The sequence below is a fragment of the Ambystoma mexicanum genome, chromosome 4q (genome assembly GCF_040938575.1).
Source record: "Ambystoma mexicanum isolate Mex_15411 chromosome 4q, UKY_AmexF1_1, whole genome shotgun sequence".
In the NCBI taxonomy this organism is placed as follows: Eukaryota; Metazoa; Chordata; class Amphibia; order Caudata; family Ambystomatidae; genus Ambystoma; species Ambystoma mexicanum.
The window spans coordinates 1,063,160,716-1,063,187,861 of record NC_090928.1 but is presented as its reverse complement, the minus strand read 5'-3'; the positions used below and the strand labels follow the sequence as shown (position 1 = coordinate 1,063,187,861).

Sequence of the window (27,146 nt, the reverse complement as noted above, 5' to 3'; positions counted from 1 at the left end):
AATTGTAAACAGGATTTTTTTCTATCCCATGTTTTTTGTTTGTTGTCTAAATGAAGTACACTCTCCTGGATGTTGCCAACACAAAAGCAACTATAGCTCAGGGTAATCTATTTTAACAACAATTTCGCTCCCATTCAAAAGTATCGCAAGAGCTAATAGCTCTCTTCTTTCTGTGAACAAAGCACTCTGAGGCCATTTCAAACGCTCCAGCGGAAGAACAGAAGATGGATTTGAAATATATGAACAGAATTAGATTGTAGCGAAAAAGAAGACAGTTCCCAGTTATATTAGGTAAGGGCGATTACAAAGATTTCCTTGAAGCTACTTCAAAGTACTATAGGGGACGATCAGAGAAGTAGGTAGGTTATGAGGTGAAGCAGTCATGTTGGCATATGATCGGCATATCTAGACAAAGTATAACCATACTTGCCAAATGGTGTGAGTTGTTACGATTCCAGATAGATCATCACTTCTCCCCAAGGGGGAGCCACCCGCTTTGGGACTAGTGTGGTGAGCCTGTACGCTGAACATTCCCTAGGGGGCAGGGTAAGCGGGATCCCTCTGGAGGTGGCTTCCCCTCAGAGGACAGACACTAGCAGGGGTAAAGTCACTTTTCCCTCAGGCATAAACACCTTTGTAGAGTATGCAGGGGTTACATTTTGCAATGACCATGCACAGCCTATAACTGGCTTGCGTGGCCAATCTCCTATGAAGAGAGAGGATTGGAATAGGGACAGGGAGAGAGAAAGGGACATGGAGAAGGGACAGGACCACGACACACCAGGTGAGTGCAGCGAGAGACCACTGACGGCCAGCCCAACAGCCTGGAGAAGCTAAAGAGAGTCTCAATAGGACAGGACAGAGCCCAGAGGAGAAGCCACATAGGTAACTGCCCCAGCCGAACTGCAAGAGCTAAAGAGAGTCTTGGTAGAACAACGCAGAGTCCAGCAGAGAAGACATATAAGCGACTCTGCCCCAACCAAGCCTAGAGAACGAGAGAGATTGTCCCAGCAGGACGTCACAGAGCCCAGCGGAGAAGCCGTATTACGGACTCCAACTTGTTAGGGAGAATTCTCTGTAAGGCTAATTTCCCAAACCTAGTGAGTCCCCCAGCAGCTTTGCTGGATTTTTTGGGGGTTTCTTTTTTTCTCTCCTGCTAAGAGTGAGATTCTTTTGCTCCCAATCTTAGACATGATTTGAGGTGTTCCTTTCACTTTCCATGTTTTTTATGGGCTATGGGGTCTTTTACTCCATAGGGTATCATGTGTTTTTTTTGTATGTGGGTTACACAGCACCCTCCGTGCCGTAACCCAGGGGTGTCGTAGCGACCCCCCAACATAGACTCCATACCCTGGGACTGACTACTGTCTCCCAGGGCATGTAAAGTCACCATTGGCTTTGCTAGTCCCAAATTATGAACAGAAACCAGTACAAACCATCATATTGTGGACGTACTGGTCGGGGCAATTCGATTGCCCCGGGGTCTGTTGTTCGAGGGGGCACGTCTCCGTCCCCCCTGATCGAGTTTTGGCTGGTGGAAGTGGATACTACATTTTATATTCGACCGCGAATATATCTCTATGGGATTTTCCCATTTTTCGAGGCTACCAACTTTAATTATTTAATTCTTATAGCCTCGAACATACCGCCGGTTTATTTATTTAATATTAATTCACCGGTTGGTATTTTCTGCCAGAACTCGATTCTAAAAATGGTGTTTGTGTTCTCTTCTGTGACTCCAACCCAAGTCGAGCCCTTTGTTGCACTTTTTGGCGGGCTTCAGAAGCCTCCAAAAGTGGTGCCACTCTGTCTGGGTACCACAGGGGTTGTGGGAGGGGGTTTAGGCACCCTGGACTGAGTTACCTTGGTAACTCAAGTCGCACTTTTGTGTGATTGGCCCAAGTGGTGAGCCGGCCGGCTCACCACTTAGTATGTTTGATTAACAGCTAGGCTGAGTGAATGCGGGTGTGCTGCATAAAGGCAGGGCTTTGGGGACTGGAACTTCAGAAGTCGCCACAGGACATAAGAATCCGAGGAGGGAGAAGCTGAGCCGACCTGCAACGACGACACCACCCGTGGATCCCTGCTCAACCGTCTCACCACTTTTCCCAACGACAGAGGAGATCTCCAGTCCGGAGAGTCTTCTTCCTTTGACTGGTGGGGATAACCAGTTTTGCCTTCTTTTCACCTTCCTGGAGCATCTCGTGGCCGCCTTGCCCGTGTCAAGCACCCCGGCAACCGGAATACCACAGTTTACCATACCGCGAAGAGAAGGGTAGTACCTTTTAACCGGAGGACTCTGCGGCTGGTTTCTTCCCTGGCAGTGCAACGACCTTCATCTTTCCTCCACGGCGAGACCTCTTCATCCTCTGGATGAAACACTGACTTGCACCTGCTGCCAGGAACAACTGCCCCCGCTGGAGCTCCCTTCCCACTCAAGGTACTGTGTCCCGCCTCGCTTCCCTTGCGACAGATCGTTCGGGATGACAGTAAAGCCTCGACTTTCTAACATGGCTAGCCTGGGACAACCTAGCTAACTTTTCCTAACTTGAATTTCATCCTTTTTGTGCAAACTATCTACAAGACTCTTTGGGCATAACCCCACTGTGTGAACCTGGACCCCTTCTGCTTGCTCTCTCCAAGAGTGGGCCCAGCAATTGACTTCCATGCTCTCCAGTAGAACTCTGCCTATCCTGCCTTACGGTGGTTCTTTGAGAAAGTATTGAAACTTGTGTGCTTCTTTAACTCTGCCTTTTTCCCTCCCTTTCTTTACAACTTATTAGAGTGTCATCTTATGTTAAGCGCTCACCTCTGTCTGAAAATAAGTGGCGTTTCTCACTAAGACTTGTCTAATAAGTGAATAGGGCTGTATATATATATGATAGTGACTGTGTGTTGAATCTACTTACCACGTTTTTGCTAGTGTAAACTACAAGTGTGTTTTTAAATAAATAATTATATAGTTTTACACCAAAGCTCTGGTCAGTGTTTGTTTGTACTACTGTGTCTCTGTACCTATTGTGTATACTCTGCATACTGCCTAACTCTTCTAGAGGGAAGTCTGACTGCTCAGCCACAGCTACCAAGTGAATCTGTGTGGTACAGACTGCTACCAAGTGGGTTTACTGCCAAACACCTGTAGTCTTAAATCTTTTGCAGTGGTCCCTAAGGGCACTGCACAGGTTTCTGCCTAACACACCTCAACTTATCTGAGAGAATCGACAGGACTACAAAGAACCCAGAGGAGAAATTCTGCACCAACCGATCCGTGAGAACAAGAAGGTACAGCCTCCTAAGGCAGATGCTGTGCCCAGGGGAAAAGTTGTATAATTGACTCTAATAGCCGAGTGGCCAGGACGAGAGAGTCGAACCCTGGGAGACAGATGCAGAGCCCCGCAGAAGAGACTCATATGTGCTCCCTGCCAAGAGATCAAGCAAAACTCAACAGCTCTCCCAGGGAACACTGTTTGAGACACACAGCTGCACAGTGCTCCAATGGAGAGGGAGGCAAGTGAAGGAGAGATGAGGAAAGAGGAAGAACACCCCATGGAAGGGGAGTGAGAAGATGAAGACCCTCAAAGTGGGGAGGAAGAAGGAGAAAAGCCCCAGAGGGGAGTGTGTGAGAACACACCAGAGTGGGGAGTGAGAGTAAGAAGAGCCCCAGAGTGGGGAAAGACTGAGAACTCCAGAGTGGAAAGTGAAAGGTAGCCCAACCTACAGGGGTACCACTTAAGTATATGGGTACCCCTAATCACACTCACACCAGATTAAAGTTCACCCCTCTAGGGAATTAAGGCCAAGAGTCTTTATCTTTCAAGGATAACACATTTTACAGTACAGAAATGATGATGGGGGGGTGGCAAAGAACTCTACTCCCTGGGCGGCATTCTGTCCCTCTTCCATGGCTGGCTCCTGCTGACTGGTGCCAAGGAGGAGCCTTATATACTGTTTAACTTGGATACTGGCTTGGCTCATCTAAAACTGTCCGTCTTCCCTTACAAGGGATGCTGCAGTCTTCCTTCTTGCATGGCTGGGTTTCCATTTAGGGCAAACTACTTAACATACTGCTAGCTATGCAAGAATACATTGTAGCTCCTGTTTCTCATCATTTTGCTATATTATAAACATTTATATATAAACACATCTTCCCACCATACTCTCCAAACTTCACTCAATATACTTATATTTTATCTGGTCCAGTAATTCCCCTTAAAACCTTATTTTCACATAATGTTGTATTGTGTGCATGAGCATGTACACTCCCCTATTCTTAGTCTACATGGGCTTTTCATGGACAGGAAGCAGCTGCCGAGTTACCTCGTGCTCTCTGCCAGCCTTAGCGAACACCAGGCAATGCCTATTATAGCCCAGGCTGCATTCTGCTCTTTACCGTGATTTGAGATTTTAAAACTACATAGAATAACATTTACAAGTGTCAGCTAATTATTATTTACACCTTATATTTAAATACTAACTATCTTCATTTAGTGGCCACCCTCCCACCTGGACTCTTGTAGTGCTTAGAAATAGTTAAAAGAAGACTTGCCTAATTCTAATGCGCTTGGAAATGAAGGAACGTGCTCGCTCCTTTCCAACAAAAGGAAAAATTAAAGAGTCCCAGAATGGGAAGAGACACGGAGGCCTGGGCTGGACGTCTTGATAGCAGTCCAGCACACCAAGAACCGTTGATCTCGAACTTGAACTGTGGGAAAAGACCTTCACGAAAAAAAGGACAGAGTTGAGGTTGGAAACCAGCAGCCTCATTTCCAGAGTAATAGTTCTACAAAGTCTATCGTTGTTTCTTTTGGAAGACAGGGAAAGTGGTTAGGTTATAGTAGGATTCTGGACAGTGGACTAATGTCCGGCAAATACTTGCAAGCCAGCGGGATAGCTCATGTGCAAAGTGCTGGTTTGTAAAGTGGGACAATGCCATGGGACAAGTTTGAAACCATGGTGGCATGAACTAGGCCCATCTTGATTCCGAGGGTGATGAATCAAGTACTATCATTGGGTAATAAGACTTCACATTAAAACAGAGCTTAGAAGTGGTCCATCTACATGAAGCTCTATAAAAAATAAAATATGTTGTTTTATTTGTGTTATGGTTTAAAATGTAAACCTGTCACACCATAGAGACAAAAATTAAACATTACATCGTTACAATTTCAAGTTCTTAAAAGGTTAATACAAAATTCCCGTTTAAGATCCTATTAAAAAAAAATCACATTAGAAGATCACCCCTTGATCCGCAAGAGGGGGATCCACAGAGTTATTTACATAAAATCCAATCGAACGATGAAAAAGTTTTAAATTGTACATTGATGTCATAAAATACATTTTTCATTCGTCTGAACTTAAGATCAAATTCGTTAGGTGTGGTATGTCACACAAAAGAAGAAAGATTTCCTTTAGAAACGAAAACAGGGCTATTGAGATTGACAGGTGGTTCCCATTAAATCAATCGCCCCCGACATGTTGTGAAATAACAGTGGCAGGAGAGTGAATGAATCTCTCAAAGTGGTACAATCTACGCGCTGACAAATAAGTCAAGTTCAAAGACAAGCGTCGAAGCGTGTCAGCTTCCTTGGTTTTGCACAACCTACACGTGCATCTCTAGCGGTTTCTTTGTGGGATCGCTATTGGATTGCGTGCGCTATTTACCACTCTTAAAACCTAAAAGAAAGGTCGGCAGCAAGTAATAATCTTCCCTCAAGCTTCCCACAGACCTTGCAGCAGGTAAACAGAAAAGATTGTAGTTCGGGAGGATATCTTGCGCTCACACCATACACTTGATCTACGTTTTACATTTTTACAAGTCCAACATCATTATTCATAAAGTCACTCCAAGTGTTCCTTCAATATGAATGCTTTTAATTCTTCTAGAGAAAAACACAGCCAAAACGTGTTTCGACCACCGGTCGTTCTCAAGGCCCATCTACACTCCCTATATCTCTTAAATTTGAGATCTCAATGTCAAATGATCACACTTGATCTTATGTTGAAAATTCAGAGTTCCAATCATGTGCGGATGAGTCTATTGAGTCAAATGAGTATTGGAAATTCCTGTAGTCTTATAATTGTGAGTTCTAGGCTCCAAAATTCAAAAATCACCATTTACTGGGCTTGATCGCAATTTATGTTCATCTAGCTTCACAAAAAGGGCATCTCCCCCCAGAGACCTAACCACGGGACGACCACCTGCAGGGTGTGCAGGCAATAGGCTCTGATTTCTAGCAGGCTCATTCTAGGATTGTGAGAGGAGGGCGGACACTTTAAAACGTTGGCCATCAGAACCTTTCATCCTTGAAGTGAATTTGCATATTCTTGATACACTTTGAAACCAATGAAACAATCTTTATTTTCCATGAAGTTCCAAGATCACAATGCACCCCTAATCTAAAGCGATATCTGCTTCCACCAGAAAGCTTATCCACATGAAATCAGTCAACCCTGGAGCTGTATCTGCACGAGATGTTTCCCCTGATAAATTAAAGAAATAATAAAATAATAATAATAATTAGGCTTTTATATAGCGCTACAAACCCTCAGGTATCCGAGCGCTGCTTATTATTACCCACGGTGTGTGGTGCTCATTTATCGACCTCGGAAGGATGAAAGGCTGAGTTTGGCCCCGCCGGGATTCGAACCTGCGTTAACAGGCTCTGCACGGGTGTCAAAGCGAGCGCTCTACTCGCTGTGCCACTTGACCAGAGGATTCATTCCTCTGTTCTATTAGTTTGATAATATGAAAGTAGTCTGTTCCATGTATACCCAGAGTTAACACCCATCTCTAAACGAATGCACCCAGGTAGGTAAGCCAAAAAGAACACGCCAGATGTTTCCCTCATATGTGTTCAGCCACCTCCTATTCTTGATATTTAACAACAATTATAATCATGTGATGCAAGTACAAGGCCAACATATGCAAATGCCTATTAAACTGTGCGTGTTGCTGCGGTCTATGGCAAAAGCTGGCCATTTGCTTCCTGGCAGAGATGAGAGTTCCTTACTGTATGATGACAATACCATAAAAAAGGTTTTATGTGAACATATTCTGGCAACACCATGATGGTACATTAGACATGCAATTGCAACACTAGACACACTGTAAATGTACAGAGGCACATGATTACAATGCCTACAGTAGCAAGAAAGCTGCATCATGGGAGCTAGATGGCTTGGGGCAGGGTAGGCTTTTGGCCCCTGGCTCCGTTTGTGTATTGCCCAGTGGTGCTAAATGCAACTGCTTCCTGCATAGTTGCCAACATGACCCATTGCAGTTTGTAGGTGCTTATGCGGTCCTGGTTTTCTTCTGTGCATTCTTGGATTTGAAACCGCTGTTTTTTGCGGCGTACCTCAAGGAGTCAGCTTATCACCGCTTCTTTTCAATTTATACATAAGGTTCCTCTGTGTAGTTCTAGAAAACATCAGTGCATACTTTAGGAACTACGCTGACAATACTCAGCTGGTGGTAGAGTTGAGTGGTAACTACACGCAGGATAGTGCTAAAATGAAGAAACTATATAACACAATTGAATACTGGATGGACAACAATTGGATGTGCCTTAATGGCAACAAAACAGAGCTGATGGTCTTCGGTTCCCACCAAGTTCGGGACAAACTGACTCCCCAATATGAGTCCTTCTACATCAAAGACTCCCCCGTACAGGTAGAGGGCAAGGTGAAGACACTAGGGATGTTTTGGAAATCCTCAATGAGTGCAGAAGCACAGACTGTGTATGTGAGTAAGAACTGTTCATACTGCCTCCGGCTCCTCAGAGAAATTAAACTCTATCGGAGTGAAGAAAACTGTACCACCATCACTAGAGCAACCATACTGTCAAGGCTCGACTACGGGAATGCACTACTGCTAGGAGCAAATAAATGGTGCATAGCAAAATGCCAACTACTCCAGAATAACGCAGTCAAAACAGTGAAACAGAAATCTAAGAAAGAGCACATTAGCAAAGACAGAAGAGATCTGCACTGGCTGACTGTGGAAGACATGATCCAGTTCAAAACCATGACACTGCTCCACAGTTGTCTACATGGAAAAGCACCAGCATACCTCAAGAAAAAATAAATCACCCGTTATGTACCGGGGCAAACCTTGAGATCAGAAGCACTGGGCCAGATCATCGTTGCACCATACAAGCAAACTAATGGCTTGGGCAAAGTCTTTCCAACAGCAGCCGCAACCAACTGGAAATATTTACTGTTACATTTAAGACTAGAGTCCAAATACACTGCCTTTAGGAAGAAAAAAAACAGTAATGGACACAATAGTTTGTTTAGTTAGGCAGCTTTCTATCATGGTTATGCCATGTGTCCCATCATCCTGTAAGTCTACTGTCCTGTGTCTCAATGTTAACGCTTGATGCCTGCGGGCTTACGGCACCATACAAGTAAATAAATAAATAAAATTGTAGTTCTGCCATTATAAAATGTAGATTACAGGTCCCAGAATGCTAAGACAAACCAGGACTGGATGAGCAGCTACAGATTGGAATGGGTCATGTTGGAAACTATGTTCCTGTACTCCCAGAAGGGAAATTAGCAGGCTGCCTGCTATGCCCATCAACCACAACTGTTCCCCTGGCAGTCATCCGGTTTGTCCGAAACAGGCCTGTTTGTAGGCCCACACTGTTATAATGAAACACGAAACTACAAGACCCAGCATGCAAAGTGAAAAGCCAGGACGGCGCAAGTTGCCAGCATGAAATGGGACCACCTACAAGCTTTCCTCTGGCATCAGCTCAACGATTCCCATCCCCCGCATAAAACTAGAAAAGCAATGGAAATACATATGAGCTCCAATTTCCTCCAGGTCCACCACCCACCCTACCAACCCCTCCCAAACGAGGAAATTAAGCAGGCTCTTCTACACACAGCGGTACCCTTCCAGTCTATGCCTGACGCAGAATCCGTGCTTTAAGTGGGCCGGGGCCAGGCACGGCCGGGCCCCGCAGTCTCCAAAAAGTAGGGCTGAGCCAGAGCCCACTGGTCCCACCACATCATGAAGGGACACATTATCCCGCCACGGCCCCATTCTGTCAGTCAATGTAACTTCCTCTGGTGGAGTTATCTTTAACCCTCGGCGAACCTGGGGACTGAGTGACATATTTCGAGGTTTACAAGCCATCTTTTATAAAGCTTCCACAACGGACAAAGACACTTCGGGCTTAGTCCGTCGTCAAAGCTGTATAAAAAGATCGATTGAATTGTGTACTTTTCAAGCCATCTTTTATAAATATAGAAATGTTACATATGTCTGTTTAAAAAAGGCTTGAAAAGTGCACAAACCACAGTAAGGTACTCACACAAATATGTCCATCTTTTATACACATAGAGGAGATATGTTGCATATTTCTATGTTTATAAAAGATGGCTTGAAAAGTACACAAGCCATTGTTAGGCACGCAAACAAATATATAAATGTAAGCATTTATATATGTATGTGCGCACCTTTCTATGGTGTGTGTACTTTTCAAGCCATCTTTTATAAACATAGAAATATGTAACATATTTCTATATTAATAAAGGATGTCTTGCAAAGTACGCAAACCGTAGTAAGGTACGCATATAAATATATAAATGCTTACATACATTTATTTATGTACCTTACAATGGTTTGTGTACTTGTCAGGCCACACCCATCGTGCAAGCCACGCCCCCAAATGACCCCCGCCCCCTCAATTTCTTACCCCACTTGTAGCCCTGCCCTGCATGGCTAGACAGTGCTTTTTACGAGCATCGCTTTCATACTTATCATTGGACGAACAAAACTACATGCAAATTGATGCTGACTAAAAAGGCAACACAGCACAGGCATCACTCAAAACAAAGCTGCAAACTGGCCTCCTGTCATGCCTGACACAATTAGTAAATCCTGACCTTTGCATGCTGGGATTTTTAGGGACACATTTGTAATGAGGAACTCCCAACTACTACAAGAACCAGCATTCACAGCGAAATCCAGGACGGGCTCCGGGTGCCACTTGACAAGCGTGCCATTCCAATCCCAGCTCACCTGTATGATGCGCTCGGTGTCCTCCATGGCCTGGCAGCGCAGCGCCCGTGCGCGGCGCTACACACTGCTGAGCCGGGCAGAGAGAGGGAAGACGGCGAGATACCTGAGTGCGCCGGCCAGGCGGAGCTACCGGCCGGTGCCTGGGCGGGACAGGCCCAAGGCGTTTCTTTTTCTAGCTGTCGTGCGTGCGGTGGTTTGTTGGCAGAGGCCGCGGCGCATTGTTTGGCTTTAGGGCGGCAGTGCCCTCTGAACACAGCGGCAGCGGTGTTATCCGATTGCAGTTACAGGGCGCTCGAGGCCACCGTGGCTACGTTTTATTGGGATTTCAACTCGTACAACAATGCGTTCAGAGTTCAACATCGGCTGCCGTGTGCTACTTGTAGATGTTTCCTGTAGCGGGATCATGGCCTCCACAAGCTGGGAGCGATGTAATATCTAGTTAAATCTGGGGCGCAACTCCAGTGCCGTGGTGCTGCTTCATATTAATACATTGTTTTTACACACATTTATAGTACCCCATTTATCAACCTCAGAAACAGGTGATTACAGGCTGCGCTGCACATAGGTTTGTGTGATGCTAGTGCTGAACTCACTGAGCTATTTTATCGGCAATATCATTTTTGGGTGCGTCAGTCCTGGTTCAACCAAGTTTGCACAACCAATATATTAATTGGGGAGGCGAGAGGTTGGTAGAAACGTCTGTAGGAACACGTCATCATCAAAAAAGGAGAACAGAATGGGTTCAATTGTCCAAGATAATAAAAAGAAAAAGCACAATACTCTGCCCAAAAAAAACACAATCGGCGCCCAGTGCAACACGAACACGTTGTGGTTAAACGTGATTCAGCGTAGCCACGGTCTTAAGTGTCAGCAATGTTTCACCGCATAGTCGGTACCAGGGAGAACCATAATTACACACTTTAATGGCATTGTCCTTTCTGGTACTGAAAAGGTGAAGAAATACACAGGTAAAAACAAAGTGCAACGTACGCAGGTTTAAAATATCAATAACGGAAGCACAAGAACTGCAAGACACTGCAGAGTGTCTGATGTGGGCAGCTTTGCACACACCTGCTATGCGACAACGGCGTACCGTGTAAACAAGCATGTAATGTAACACGTGAGCAGAGTAAAATACTTCTTTTTAACACAAGGGGCCAAAGATATAGATTGTTTGACTGCACTCCAGATCCGGTTTTACAGGAAGACCCAAAGGCCGGAAGGAATGCCAACTATTACGTGGTGGTGGACCCGTCTGACCAGATCTGAAAGACTAACGTCTCCCACTGAAAATATCACCGAAGATTTCTGGAAAGAACCAGTGCTGTCATTCTGTAAACAGGGAGACATTTTAGAACCTAGGTTGCATTCAACCAGTGCGATGGAGCGCAGCCAGGCACTTGGCTCTAAATTGTGAGAGAAAGCAAGCCCGTTTCAATGTGACAAGTGCAAGCTCACAAATGAAAGCTAACCAGAGCTCGATGCCTTACACAGTAAACCTATAATTTAACAAAAAAACTTCCCTTAAGGATAAGGTGACCGGGTTTACAAAATGAAAACAGGTCGCCGCGTAGAAGCAGAACTACAACTTGAGAGTGCCACGTAGTACTACGCAGGGGAGCCGATTTATGAATTTCAGGGGGAGGGGGGCCTAAATATAGGAAGTGACATCACCAGCAGTTATATGACCGCATTTGCACGGTTGCACGTAGTCACCAACTTGGTGCAAGCGGGATGGGGGGGTCGCAGAACAGTGGAAACATTGGCTAGCATGTACTGCATATACTAAAGTCAAGTAAGAAGGAGGCTGCATTCCAGTGAGCCATCACTGCCCCTACTCCACCCCTCTATAATCATCCAGGTTGTAGTAGCCCTCAAAAGGCAGAGCTACACAACTAGGATGGGAGAACGAAATGCCAGCCCATTCTGTGAGTGTGTCAAACCTCAGAGCAAAGACTGTGCGTGTGCCTCCTACTTTGGACCACAATCTCACTGATTTGGTGCAAATCTCGCAAGTGGGTGCATGGGAATCCCATGCATGTGTGTGGGCTGCAGACACCGGATCACATGCTCACTTCTTCAGTCGAGTTCAACATCGGCTGCCGTGTGCTACTTAAGCCCCAGGCCCCGGGTCGTACAAAGTACTGCGCGATGGAGGCCCTGGGGGGTAAGGCGTAGGGTAGGGGCGAGATGGAGCGAAAACACAAGGGGAGGGGCAGCCCGGTGGCACCACCCGCCCCAGCGTTACCAGGGCGGGAGCCAGCAACACAGGGAAATGTGTGAGACCAGCCAGCAGGGGGGCTGGGGAGGGGCGCCCCCCCCACTGGAATAACAAAAGGGCTGAGGAGTATAAGTAGGGCTCAGCAATGGGGGGAAAGCACAAACCAGGTAAGAAGCTCACCTCGCTCAGGTAAGCTTCTAGGGCCTAGAAAGGGAAAGAGAAACGTTTTGCTGGAGGAATCGCTTTCCCTTGCTTTGATTCCTTTTTTCCCTCTGCAGCCAAACTTGCGTTAGCTGTGGAGGCCAAGGATTGCAGACCGTTGCCGACATAAACACTCACCTGCAGTCGAGGGAGCCTGGGCGAGGAGAGATCATGTCGGGCCGGAGATCCGGAGGAGGACCAGCAGAGGAGCCGCGTCGCGTCGTAACCCAGAGCCCAGAAAAACCCCACACAGGGTTTGAGGCTAGTTATGGCGGGCTGCTCAAGCACTGAAGGAGGGGCCAGCATGGTTCGATGCATGGCGCACTCAGCAAGGCGCTGATTTCATGCACGGGTGAGGACAACGAAGGCACATGTGATTGAAAGGAGGAGGGCGCAGCAGAAAGCGCGGGCAGCGTGGCAACCTGGAAAAATAATTTAAAGGGCCAGCAGTGCTCATAAACTCAGGCCGGGGGAAAGAAACAATCCAAAGAGGCGGACAGAATACGGAAGGAGGGGCCAGCATGGGCCATTGGCAGGCGCCCACTTTGGTTTTGTTCACTTCCCAGACTGGATCGAGTGAGGGGGGGGAGAAGCGGAGACCATGAGGCGGGGCCCGGGCATAGAGAAAGCCACAAGATTTGAATAACACAGCCTGGAGAGCAATGGTGCCTGGCAAAAGTGGTTTGTAAACGGCAATCCAAAAGGCACATGTTATAAAACCTAGGTATAAACCTAGTTGACCTTTCGGACAACAGAGATTTAAAAACCACAGGAAAAGACACGGAAGCCAGTAGGGCAGCAAAGAATAAGCATGCAAAGCAGCAGAATGGCAGATGAAAGAGCAAAGAGGGCAAGGGAGTTCAGCGAATGGGCTAGGAAAGCGGAAAAAAATGTGGACCCAATGGGTACTTGACATTGTGCAAAAGGAAGAGCGGGCAAAGGAAATGTCACCTTTGCTAATCGAGGAAACCAGTGGCAGCGAATGGGAGACAATAAGAGAGGAGGCGCTACCACAAGCACAGATGAGGGGCAGCGAAGAGCCAAGGAGATCACAAGACCAGACCGAGGCGCCTAAGAAGAAGAAAAGAAAAGAAAAGAATAAAGGTACTGTAAAAAGTGGCGTATAAATTGTAACACAAATTGTGAACATGTTACGCACCTGCATCTCTGGTATGGGTAAGTCGCCCAGAACCATTGGCAGGGGGGGTAGAAAGCATAAAAAGTACAGAGGGGAACAGGGGGATTCCACCACCGAGACAGAAAGCAGTGAAGACGAAAAGAGGACCACCTGAAGGCATGGGTAAAATGGAAGGGGGTGGTGAGTAAGGAAAGGAGAAAGGGCTCTGGGTTAGAGATAGCTGGCAATGGTACAGGGGGGCGGGGCCAGTACCATGAGGTACCCCGGGGAATCCGGTACTCAGCCCACAGGGGGCACCAACGGTACCCAGTCCACAGGGGGCCCCGCCGGGACCCAGTCCTCTAGGGACTGCACCCAACCCACCCATGGCACCCACAGGAGCTACACCAACGCCACAGGCAGGGAACAATCCTCATGGGGTGGACACAGCCAGGGTAGGACTGGCAGCAACGGCAGACAAGGAGGGAGGGCCAGCCATGAGAAAATATGGCAGGCCAACAATGGGAAAGGATGCGCAAGGAAGGGCTATGAAAACGCTAGCATGGTACATCAATGATAAAGTTAAAGAAAACATTTGGAGAAAGGAGTTTATAGACATTTATTCCCTCCTAGAGTGCCAAAAGAGAGGGCTGAACGTATCAGTAGAAGACACGAAAGAGGATGAGAAAGCGATACTAGAGAGGGTGACAGTTGTGCAGAGTTTCCATAACTGAGTAGCAGCTTTCCAAATAATGTCAACCATTATATTACAAAAATATCCAGAGGACGGTGTGGCATTGGTTGCATATCAACAAAGGGTGTTAAAGGTGTACAAAGCATTTGGGGGGGATGCATGGAAGGAATAGGATCATGAGTTTAGGAAGGAAATTAACTGTTCCCCCGATATAGGGTAGGATGAAGAGAATTACAACCTGTACATATTTAATGTATTAAAAGAGAAATGGGACCACAGGGAACACAATTCAGGAGGGCAGCAGAGAAAATAATACTGGCAGAATGATTATAGGAGCGCTTACATGTACAATAACAGGAGATACGACAACAGCTATGGGAGGTCAAGGGAACATAATTTTCAGAACAGGCAATATAGTGCACAACGAAGTTGGCAGAGCCTGGGGACCCCAGTTGGGAATTAGCGAGTACTCAGACCTAGGACCACCTAGAGCGCCCAAAGTCGCTGGAACCCTTTACAGACTTACCCCAGGCGCAAGCCCGGAACATCAGACCACCAACTTCACATGGCTGACAAAATTAGAATCATGACATGGAATGTCAGAGGGATGAACAGCTACGTCAAACAGCGTAGAATTCACTCATTCTTGAAACGTAGCAAGGTCGGAATCGCTTTCCTGCAGGAAACACACCTGAACGCTCCAAAGTTGGCGGCGCTGGTCCGGATCTGGAGAGGAACGACGATAGGCACCACGTTTTCTACATATGCCAGGGGTGTCCTTATATGGATAGCCCCCACCATCCCTATACATCTAATCCACACGAAAGCAGACGACGAGGGAAGAATGGCCCTGATACATGGCACCATAGAAGGGAGGGAGGTCTGCCTGATCAACTCTTATGCCCCCAACCACGATGCCACAGTTTTTTTCCGTTCCCTATACACTAGGATGGGCCCATACAGAGACTGTATCTTGATATGGGGGGGAGACCACAATTGCACTCTAGATCCCCGCATGGACAGGTCTGATAGCAAGCACTCCCGCCCCTCCCCGCCGGCTAAAATTATGAAAGATCTGACACAACAGTACGCACTAGTAGACTTCGGGCGAGAGCATCACCCTGAAGCGAGAGGATACTCCTTTTACTCGCCCCCGCACGCAGTGTATACTAGAATAGACTACTTACTAGTGAGCGAAGAACACCAGGCCTCATTTGAAGACACACAATATCAGGCCAGAGTGCTGTCTGACCATTCCCCACTCACAGCCACCTGGACAGTGCTAGCGCCCCGACCTCCTGCACCCACGTGGAGGCTCAGGAGTGAGGCTCTACTGGATGGAGCCTTCAGCGAACATATCTGCAGCTGCACGTTGGACTACTGGCAAATTAACGAGAACAGTGTCCAACACATCCGCACGGCATGGGAGGCGTACAAGGTAGTGATGAGGGGGGAGATGATAGCTGCCACAGGGGGTGCTGAGAAATCCATATCGACCCTGCGCGGTCGAGACAAAGGTGAGCTGAGAGAACTCGAAGCCGAGTCCTCACCTGACCCTGCCCACATAAAGAAGACTCAGGACCTCAAACAGGCATGCCTAGTCCATTGGGAAAAACTGGGGAGACTTAGCTATGCAAAACACATAGAGAGGAAGCACGCCATGGTTGACAAACCGGGGAAACTATTAGCGTGGCTTTATAAACTGGAAACCCCTAGGAGGCCCATTTGCCTCATACACAGACCTGACGGAACATCAACGCACATGCAGACCGAGATAAACTCGGTATTCACGAAATACTACCAGGCACTTTATGCCGAGCCCCCATCGACTGCCGACACTGATATCGAGGACGTTCTAGATATTATCAGACTGCCCACACTAGAACAACAGCTTACCGAGGCCCTAGACGACCCCATTACCCCCGAAGAGGTGGTAGCCACTATCAGATCACTCCCCTCCGGTAAAACACTGGGCTCCGATGGACTCCCCGGGGAGTTTTATAAAACTTATGAAGACACATTAGCCCCCTTATTGGTCCAAGTTTATAAGGAAGCTTACGACGCAGGTACCCTACCGGACACCATGCGCGAAGCTGTGATTATACCGCTCTTGAAACCGGGCAAAGAGGGGGACGATTGCAGCTCGTACAGGCCCCTGTCCATGCTAAACGTAGACAACAAGATCTTGACGGCACTGTTGGCCAGGAGGTTGAGAAGAGTGATCCCGCAGCTGATCCATCAGGACCAGACGGGATATGTACCCGGGTGTTCCATCACAGAGAATATACGCAGACTACACCACGTCATTCATAGCACTGAAGGCAGGTCAAGCAAACGCGCAGTGGCATCCCTAGACGCCACTAAGGCGTTTGATTCCGTCAGGTGGGACTGGCTTCACGCCACTATGGCCAAAATGGGAATAGGGCTGGCCTTCCGAAGATGGGTTAAGCTAATCTATACAGACTCCACAGCCAGTGTGCGCACTGATAGCACCTACTCCGAGAAATGGCATCTCCACAGAGGCACGAGGCAAGGCTGTCCCCTCTCCCCCATGCTATACATCATAGTTGCTGAGCCTATTGCAGCATACCTTAAACAAGAATACGAGGATGGGGGCATTGAGATAGACGGGGTAACCCACTTAGTCTCTATGTACGCCGACGATATGCTCCTTTACTTAAGTAACCCTGAACACTTACTGCCGTACATTCTCGAAACCTTAGTGGGGTTCCACAGAGTCACTGGGATTCAAATCAACCATGACAAATCCTGCCTCTTCCCCCTGGCGGACCTGAGCGGGGTCTAAGTGGCGAGCCTCCCTAAACTGGCATTTAAGTGGGAGACATCCTCCTTCAGATACCTAGGTATCTCTATCCACCGAGACCCCAAGACCGAACATGCTCTGAACACAGTAAAAGCCAGAGACAGCCTTGAAAAAGCAATGAGCCTCTGGGGCAGGCTACCGCTCTCAGTGGCCGGTAGAGCGGGACTACTCAAAATGGTAGCACTCCCCCGACTCCTACATTATTTCACAAACGTCCCATACTACATCCCGCAGCAATTCTTCAGAGAACTGAATAAGCTTTGCAGGAGTTTCCTATGGCAGGGGGGACGGCACAGAGTGGCACTGGAGGTAATGGAGAGGCCCTATGACAAGGGAGGCTTGAAAATCCCCAACTACGAATTATACTACCTAGCAGGCCAATTAAAGAATGTGATCCAATGGATGGCAGACGAAACGACAACAGATACCCAACTCCTACAGCCGGCGGTCTCCCAGGGGCTCCTTAGAGACCTTCTCTGGGCCACACCAAAAACAAAGCAGAACCACCCATACCTAATCAACCTCGGGATCCAGATTTGGAAGCGAGCCTGCAGAGCATGAATGCAAAAGACCCCTACTCACCTCAGATTCCGCTGGCAGCCACAATGACCGCCAAACCGGATGGCCCGACGATAATCAGGAACATATGGGAGCCCTATGGGATTGCCACCCTGGGCGACCTGGCGAACGAACAGGGCATCCTACCATTTGAGGAGTTGCATGAAACCACGGGACTACCTACAGGTCAGTTCCTGTTGCACCGAGCAGTAATAAGTGTCCTCAAAACTCGATGGCCTGAGGTTGACGACTTTGAAGCTGGGACAGAGGTCGTGGAAAACATGCTGAATGCGGCTGAGGGGGGACATGAAACCTCAAGGATTTACGAGTCGCTGCTCGACGGCACAACCAGACAAGACCTTAAGTGTAAAGGAAAATGGGAGCAGGAATTGGGCCTACAGTTCGAGGACAAAGAATGGCAAGTCATGATACACTACCACAAGAAAGTGTCCAGAAACGCCCGATTACAACTTATCCAATTCTACATCATTAATAGAGCCTACCTTACCCCAGAGGTCATCTCTAAATTTAAGGGTGCAGGAGTCACAGAATGCCCCAAATGCAGAGAACCCTGTGCTGGCATGACCCATATGTTCTGGGGTTGCCCAGCACTACAAACCTACAGGAAGCAAATAGAGACAAAAGTGATGGAAGCAGACATAACCTTGGACATACAGTCTCCAAAGGCGTGCATACTGGGCAAATACAAGAAAAACAAGAAGAACAGACCACTCAACAAGATGAAAGATCTGATGTACATTCTGGCCAAAAGGCGCATCGCAATGGAGTGGAAGAGCCCTAGGATTCCAAGCATAACACAGTGGTGGGAGGACCTCCGTAAATGGTCGACTGCGGAAACAGGGGCCTGGGAGAATGCCCAGCGGGAACAGAAACAGGACATTAGTGAAGACCTGCAACAATGGGTGTCGCTGACGGTGACACTATTTCACCCCCGAGAGGAAATCTCCTCTAACGAAGAAGCAATCAGTTCATAAGGGCTCTCCAACTAAGACGAACAATAGGGAACACGGGTTGGACCTGGGGAAGTGGGAGGGGTGGGAGGGGGAGGGTTTCGCGAATGTTATGTTGTTTTTTGTATGTTACGATAAAACAATAAAATAAATTTAAAAAATAAACGAAGTTGGCAGAGTAGCATGCCGTCAACGGCCCGGGGGGGCGGGGGAAATCCCTGGACAGCACGGGTATCTTCATCACAGTGCCGATATTTTGAAAGCGGGGTACCATGCAGCTGGGGAAGAAATTGCTAATTCAGCCACAAGTGTGAAAAATGTAGCAGGGATCATAGCAGCGCCAAGTGCACCAGGGCAATAACAGCCTGCAGTAGAAGCAATGAAAAGCGTAACTAGGGAATGGGGTGAAAAGGGAGCCTCTCCTGTTAGGCTGGAAAAGATGGAAAAGTGGCTCTAGGCTTTTCTGGACCGGGAAGTTGCCACTCTTATTAGGAAGGGTTTTCAGGAGGGCTTCACTATTACTTTTTCAGGACAGGGTTCACGGATCATTCCAAAAAACTTGAAATCAGCCATGGAAAACAGGGGGATTGTAAGTGAAAAAATAAGGAAGGAAGTAGAACTGGGTAGGATTGGGGGGCCTTTCACATCACTGCCATTCAAAGACTACATATGCTCACCATTGGGGCTAGTCCCAAAGAAAGAAAGAGGGGAATTCAGACTAATTCATCATCTTTCATACCCCCAGGGTGCGTCAGTAAATGATGGCATCCTGCAGATGGAGGCAACCGTATCTTACTAGGATTTCCAAGAGGCGGTAGAAGTGGTCAGAAAGGAGGGAAAGGGGTCATGGATGGCAAAGGCGGACATAACATTTGCTTTCCGGCTATTACCAGTAAACAGAGAGTCACAGAAATGGCTGTGCATGCAATGGGAGGGCAAGTTTTTCATCAACAAATGCCTCCCCATGGGAAGCGCCATCTCATGCGCATATTTCAAAAAAGTAAGCTCATTCCTGCAGTGGGCACTCACCAAAGAAATGGAGTAAGCCAGGGTGGTACATTACTTGGACGATTTTCTATTTGTAGGACCTCAAGGGTCAGGACTGTGTGAGGATACCCTAAACAAATTTGTAGAGGTGACAGGTGAATGGGGTTTCCCGCTAGCAGAGGAGAAAACAATGGGCCCAACACAAAGAATACAGTTTTTGGGGATAGAAATAGACACGAGGGAGTATGTCGGATCCCGGAGGAAAAAGTGGCAGACCTTTTGAAAACAATCAATGACCTAAAGGGAAGGAACAAGGCCACAGTGAAAGAATTAGAGGCATTGGCGGGAAAGCTAAACTTTGCAGGAAGGGTCATACCGCAAGTAAGAATTTTTCAGAGGAGCATTGAGCTGAGGACAAGAAGGGCCAAGATGGGTCATCACAGAGTCAGGATAGGAGGGGGAATCAGGAAGGACATGGAAGTTTGGGGAGAATTTTTGAGGGCATTTAATGGATCGGTTATCTAGCGCTCGCCTATCAACCAGGAGGGAAGGAGAGTGTTGTTCACGGACGCAGCCAGAGGTTTCGGCTTTGAGGCAATGCTAGGAATAGAGTGGTGCACAGAGAAATGGCCAAGGGCATGGCAAGAGGCAGCTTGGACAAAGAATATCACGCTGCTGGAACTTTTTCCAATTTGGCTGGCATTATGTGCATGGGAAATGGAGCTGAATAGCAAGGAAATTGCAGTTTGGTCAGATAACATGGCAGTGGTGCAGGTATTGAATAAAGGGAGTGCATCATGCCCGTTGGTATTGGAACTAATGAGAGCCATCACGCTCGAATGTTTAAAAAATAATGTATGCATAAGAGCAAGGCACATATCTGGAGAAGCAAATGTGGTGGCTGACGCCTTGTCTCGTTTTCAGTGGGGCAGGTTCAGGGAGCTGAGGCCGGACGCCAAAAAGGAAAAAAACGCCCACACCAAAAAAGGCATGGGTTCCACTGAAAGCGATGGAGGAGAAGGAAAGGTTAGCCACAAAGTTAACTGGAGAAAACAGGAAAAGCCACAAGAACCCGAATGAGTCATAGAAAACCTGGCCAGGAACGCCCTAACTTACAAAACGGGTAAGCAATACGGAAAACATGTGCAGAATGTATTGGTTGAAACAGGAGTACAAGATGTGGGGAAGGTTACAACAACAAAGATGTGTGAATTCTTGGAAGGGGCTTTTTCTAAAGGGAAAAGGAAAAGCTGGGCGGCAGCACATTTAGCCGCTGTGGCATACACCTCAAAAATAGCCTGGGTAACCGACCCAACTAACAGCCCTTTAATAAAGTATGCGATGAAGGGTTGGGCAAGGTTGGAAGGGAAAAAGCCAGAAAGTCGGAGACCTCTGAATTTTGGGAAACTGGTGGTACTGCTGAAAACGCTGCAGGACACATGTAGCAGCGAGTATGAAACATCTCTCTTTAGGGCAGCATTTGCACTAGCATACTACGGGGCTTTCAGAATAGGGGAGATAGTAGCCCGGAATACAGTAGCAGGGGATGGCCTGGCAAGAGGGGATGTTAGCATAGGGTCAAAAGGTATGTCCCTGCTTCTGAAGAAATCCAAGACTGACCAGGCGGGAAAGGGGAGAGCGATAGAGCTCAACTGCATCAGAGAGCTCAACTGCATCAGAGAGAAGGACCACTGTCCCAGGTGCATCACTCAAGCATTCCTGGACATCCGACCGGAAGTCGGAGGACAACTTCTAATACATAGGGACGGCAGCACACTTAGCAGGTACCAGTTCCAGGCAGTATTGAAAACGGTAGCCAAGGCAGGGTGGGATCTGGCAGAATTTGGGACCCACTCATTTAGAATAGGTGCAGCTAAGTCCGCATGTGCGGGGAGCATGGGAGCAAAGGGAGTCAAAAAAATTGGGGGATGGAGGTCACATTGCTTCAAAAGATATGTAAGGGAGGAACTGATATGAACCTCTCTCCCCCTACTCCACAGATACAGGCCCCAACAAATCGGCGTCGATCGTGGGGCACTCGTTCGTGACCCGGGCAGGCAGGTGGATCGAGGAGGTCAAGCAGGGACTCCACTTCACGAAGACAATCACGTTCTGGTGGGGCCTCCCGGGGATGCGCTGGGAGGACATACATGACAGGTTGTCAGACTTGATTGGTTTCAGACACCCCCTTGAATACCTGGTCATACACCACGGCGGCAACGACCTAGTCAGCACAAACAGGGGAATATTGCAAAGAGACATGTGTGAGTCACTGCATGACATAGCGCACTGCTGGTGGAAAACCAAGATGTTTATGTCAGAAATGATACCACACAGAATCTGGTACGGGGCACATCGTAGACAGGCTGTGGAAACAGCAAGGACAAAACTGAACAAAACAGTGCAAAAATACTGCAGGAGCACAGGCCTCCATTTTATAAGGCACGGTTTTTCCAAAATAACTCTGAGATGTTCCATCAGGACGGGGTGCACCTGTCCAACAAAGGTATAGGGTTTTTTTCAGACAGTATTTTCAGGACATTAGAGGAGCGGGGATGTAGATAGGGGTACTGTTGGGGGGAACATGAGCGGCCGGGGCAACGCCCACTCAGGTGTGGCGGCACGTGTCCAGGAACAGATGCCCGAGGGAAACAGAGACTTACTAAGGAGAAGGATGGCATCTCCAACCCTGGACACGGTGTGCCCAAAAGCACACATGTTGGTATATAATTTTGGTTTGTGTATTTTCTGTAGAAAATAAATGCCTACGGCCAATAATTTGTCCACAACAGAACTGTCTGTAATCATTCCATAATAAGAGGTAGGAACCAGGAGCAAGGGGAAGCCCACACTACACAGCCTATGCCCCAGGCCCCGGGTCGTACAAATGGAGGGCCTGGGGGGTTAGGCGTAGGGTGGGGGCGAGATGGCACGAAAACACAAGGGGAGGGGCAGCCCGGTGGCGCCACCCGCCCCAGCGTTGCCAGGGCAGCAGCCAGCAACACAGGGAAAGGTGTGAGGGCAACCAGCAGAGTGCCCGGGGGAGGGCTGGCCCCCCACTGGAATAACAAAAGGGCTGACGAGTATAAGTAGGGCTCAGCAATGGGGGGAAAGCACAAACCAGGTAAGAAGCTCACCTCGCTCGGGTAAGCTTCTAGAGCCTGGAAAGGGAAAGAGAAACGTTTTCCACCCAACCCACCCAGAAATTTTGGAAAGAAGGAGACAAACCAAGGAGGAGCTGGAACGCTGAGTACTTTCTTCGGTACACGGTAGAATAAAGTAGTAGGTGGCACGTGTCCAGGAACAGATGCCCGAGGGAAACGGAGACTTACTAAGGAGAAGGATGGCATCTCCAACCCTAGATACGGTGTACCCAAAAGCACACATGTTGGTATATAATTTTGGTTTGTATATTTTCTGTAGAAAATAAATGCCTACGGCCAATAATTTGTCCACAACAAAACTGTCTGTAATCATTCCATAATAGGAGGTAGGAACCAGGAGCAAGTGGAAGCCCACAATACACAGCCTATGCATGTAGATGTTTCCTGTAGCGCGATCATGTCTCCCACTTGCTGGGAGCGATGTAATATCTAGTTAAACATGGGGCGAACTCCAGTGCCATGGTGCTGCTTCACAGTGCTATATTGATATATTGTTTTTACACAACTTAATAGTACTCAATTTATCAACCTCAGAAACAGGTGATTGCAGGCTGCGCTGCACATAGGTGTGATGCTGTTGCTGAACTCACTGAGCTATTTTATCGGCATTATCATTTTTGGGTGCATCAGTCCTGGTTCAACCAAGTTTGCACAACCAATATATTAATTGGGGAGGCGAGAGGTTGGTAGAAACGTCTGTTGGAACGAGTGACTTGATCAAAAAAGGAGAAAAAATTGGTTCAATTATTCAAGATAATAATAAGAAAAAGCACAATATTCTGAACAAAAAAACACAACCGGCGCCCAGTGCAACACGAACACGCTGTGGTTAAACGTGATTCAGTGTAGCCACGGTCTCAAAAGGGTCAGCAATATTTCACATATTAATGTTGAAAACCCACAATCGGGGTTTCTATGTTAAAAAGCACACATGAATCAAATGAAAACACAGGTAAAATGCCGCATACTCGGTACCAGGGAGAACCATGATTACACACTTTAATAGCATTGTCCTTTCCGATACTGAAAAGGTGAAGAAATACACAGGTAAAAAACAGAGTGCAACGTACACAGGTTTAACATATCAATAACATAAGCACAAGAACTGCAAGACACTGCAGAGTGTCTGATGTGGTCAGCTTTGCACACACCTGCTATGCGACAACGGCGTATAGTGTAAACAAGCATGTAATGTAATACGTGAGCAGAGTAAAATACGTTTTTTTAACACAAGAGGCCAAAGATATAGATTGACAATGTGTGAAGAATTCCACACATCAAAAAGCCGGATATTGTCTGACTGCACTCCAGATCCGGTTTTACTGGAAGGCCGGAAGGAATGCCAACTATTACGTGGTGGTGGACCCGTCTGACCAGATCTGAAACACTAACGTCTCCCACTGAAAATATCACACGAAGATTTCTGGAAAGAACCAGTGCTGTCATTCTGTAAACAGGGAGACATTTTAGAACCTAGGTTGCATTCAACTAGTGCGATGGAACGCAGCCAGGAACTTGGCTCTAAATTGTGAGAGAAAGCAAGGCCGTTTCAATGTGACAAGTGCAAGCTCACAAATGAAAGCTAACCAGGGCTCGATGCCTTACACAGTAAACCTATAATTTAACAAAAAAACTCCCCTTAAGGATAAGGTGACCGGGTTTACAAAATGAAAACAGGTCGCCGCGTAGAAGCAGGACTACAACTTGAGAGTGCCTGCCAACACAAACGTATGACTACGGCGCTTAGAAGCAGGAATTGACATGTTTTTTGCATGGACTGCAGGTGCGCGTCATTGTCATTTGTGTACAAAAAAACACAAATTGCAGTTACCTTATCCCACATTGAAACCGTTAACTCCTGACTCATATGGCCTATTGTTTGCGCTTTGAACCTTTATAACCAAAGTATGTTATTATTTTTAAATGGCATCTCTTATAAATCATGTTTAATGTGTACTGTAGAGACTTTCCCTCAGCTAGGGTATGCCGGTACGTGCGCCTCGCTGCACGGCAATAAATAGATAGAGCCGGAGAGTGCTCTAAAACATCTTTCGTTAATCATGTCTCAACACCAACTGAACTTACTCTGTCCTCCTGCGTCACTTCCCTCCTTACCTCCCGCCTCCCTGATGCCCAAGAACCAATGTGTCAACATGACATCACCCTGCCCAATGTAAACAGTTATCCAACGGGGTGGTATACAAACTGGAGCACAGTCCACTAACCCATTTCATCAATGAGGTGGCAAGGCTTGTTCCTGGCTCTCTGAGGACTGGAGCTGAAACGTTCAACTGACCTTCTGGCCTCTGGTCTCTCGCCTCAGTCCTCCAGGCCAGAGCATCTGAGTATTCTGGATCTCCTTGAAAGGGATCATCGGATATGTAGTCGTTGGATATTTCAACTCTTCCACTTAGTCTCCTCGATCCCGGGAGGGAAACTTTCTTGAAATGCGAGGAGTTACGGATGGTCGGTCCCTTGTCCCCTGAGCCGTAATCATGGAGCCCTTCTTTTCCAGGATGATTAGGGGTTCCACTTGAAAAGCTGCTGTGTGATTGTGAGTCTGCGTGTACGTCCCCTATCTCTAGTTGGGGATCCGAGCCTTCCAACGACCATCCACGTATTCCTTCATGCGACTTTTAGCGGCCTAATCTCGTTCCCTTATCTCGTTGTCCTGTGTCTGTCGATCCTCTGGTGGATTGGTCTGTGACAGCCGGGTCCTGATGTCTCTTCCAAACATTACCTCTGCCGGGATCTTTCCGGTAGAGCTCTGGAGCATGCTTCGGTAGTCCCTCAATAACTGATGGAGCACTTGTTCATAGGGTTGCCCCATGAGCCAGGCCACCTGTAGTGCTCTCTTCAGATTGGCCATGAAACTTTCAATCCTGCCGTTGGCCTGCGGCTGTAATGGGGTGATCTTGTGATGGTAAAACCCCATGTACTCGCTGAATTTGCAAAACTTTGTCCATTGAACGGAGGCCCGTTATCTGTCTTCACTTTCCTGGAGATGCGGCAAATATGCGGTCCATCACCGGGATGACGTGGTGGGCTCCTGTTGACGATATGATCTGGACTTCCGGATATGTGAAATAGTCATCCAGGATGGCCAGTACGTATCTCCCCCCTGAATAGGTCCAAAGAAGTCAGCAGCCACTGCCTTCGATATGCCTTGAACTCAGACATTCGCAACGGCTCTGGATGATGATTTGGCGCGAGGAGGCAGCATGTGGGGCACTGCTTGGGGACCTCCTCCACCATGGTGTCTAGCTGTGGAAACCACACATTTTGGCGCAGCATGCGTTTCGTGGAGACTACTCCTCAATGTCCCTCATGGGCCAGCTCTACCACCTTCCTCTTTAGGGATGCTAGAATCACCACTTTGGGACCCTTCAATAACAGGTTGTCCTCTGAGAGAGCTAGCTCCTCTTTCACTTGCAGTAGCCTGTCCACCTCCTGCCGCACCTCTTCTGATGTGAGGCGACCGCTGTCTTTGGCTTTCCTCCACTGACCTGATCGGAGCCCTTCGCACACTATTTGGCATGTCTGGTCTGATTCCATTTTGGGGGCTAAGTGTGCTGGTTCGATGCCTTCGGGTATAGCTTGCTGGATCAGGTATCAGAGATACCTGTCTGCCACTGACCGTTCAGGGATACAGCCCCTCCTTGGATGTCTGGATAAAAAGTCAGCAGGGTTCTCCTCCTCCTTCCCAGCCTATGCACTGTCTCAAATGAATAGTCTTGCAGCCTAAGCCCCCACCTCGCCATACGGGGAGGCATTTTGGCCTGGGGATTTCCATAGCGGAATAAGAGTGCCTGGTGGTCGGTCACTACTCTGAATGGCTTACCGTAAAGAAAGAGGTGAAAATACTCACGCCCACACCATTGCAAGACTTTCCTTCTCTGCCTGAGAATAGGCCTGCTCAGTGGCTGAAAGACTTCTACTTGCATATGCAACTATGTGGGTTTGCTTTGGATCTGATAAGTATATTTGAGCCAAAATGGCACCTAGCCCCACTAGGCTTGCATCAACAGTTAGCTCTGTTTTGCGGTCCGAGTGATAGTAGGGCATGTTTTCGGCTTGCGCCACACTTTCTCAAATGGTTACGAAAGCACGTTGGCAGTCCTCCGACCAGTTGAACACCGCATTCTGCTTGGTTATGCAGGCTACATTGACCCATTGAACAGAATTTCTCCAAAACCAAGCTGCACTTCAGCAGAAACATCAAAATGGCTGTGCTGGCTCCTGTGCGCACCATGGCATACAGCAACAAAAAGATGCCTGCACCATCTTGTCAAGCACATATTGGGCAGGGTGGAACTAGGGGACACACTAAGGGAGCTTGCCAGTATGTTCTGACATGTACAAAAGAAATAGAGTGAAAA

General features: G+C 47.7%; 1 protein-coding gene across 2 annotated transcripts in view; it reads right to left on the bottom strand.

Moving 5' to 3' along the window:
* FAM177B (family with sequence similarity 177 member B) overlaps nucleotides 1-10,184 on the bottom strand; it is a 234,085-nt gene extending 223,901 nt beyond the window's left edge. The window contains exon 1 of one of the 2 annotated variants that reach the window (XM_069608617.1): nucleotides 10,031-10,184. In XM_069608617.1, the coding sequence (XP_069464718.1) occupies nucleotides 10,031-10,057 (27 nt within the window). In that variant the 5' untranslated portion in view covers nucleotides 10,058-10,184. The remainder of the gene's footprint in view (nucleotides 1-10,030) is intronic. The other variant, XM_069608618.1, reaches the window with a different exon arrangement.
* Between the last annotated feature and the right edge of the window lie 16,962 nt (nucleotides 10,185-27,146).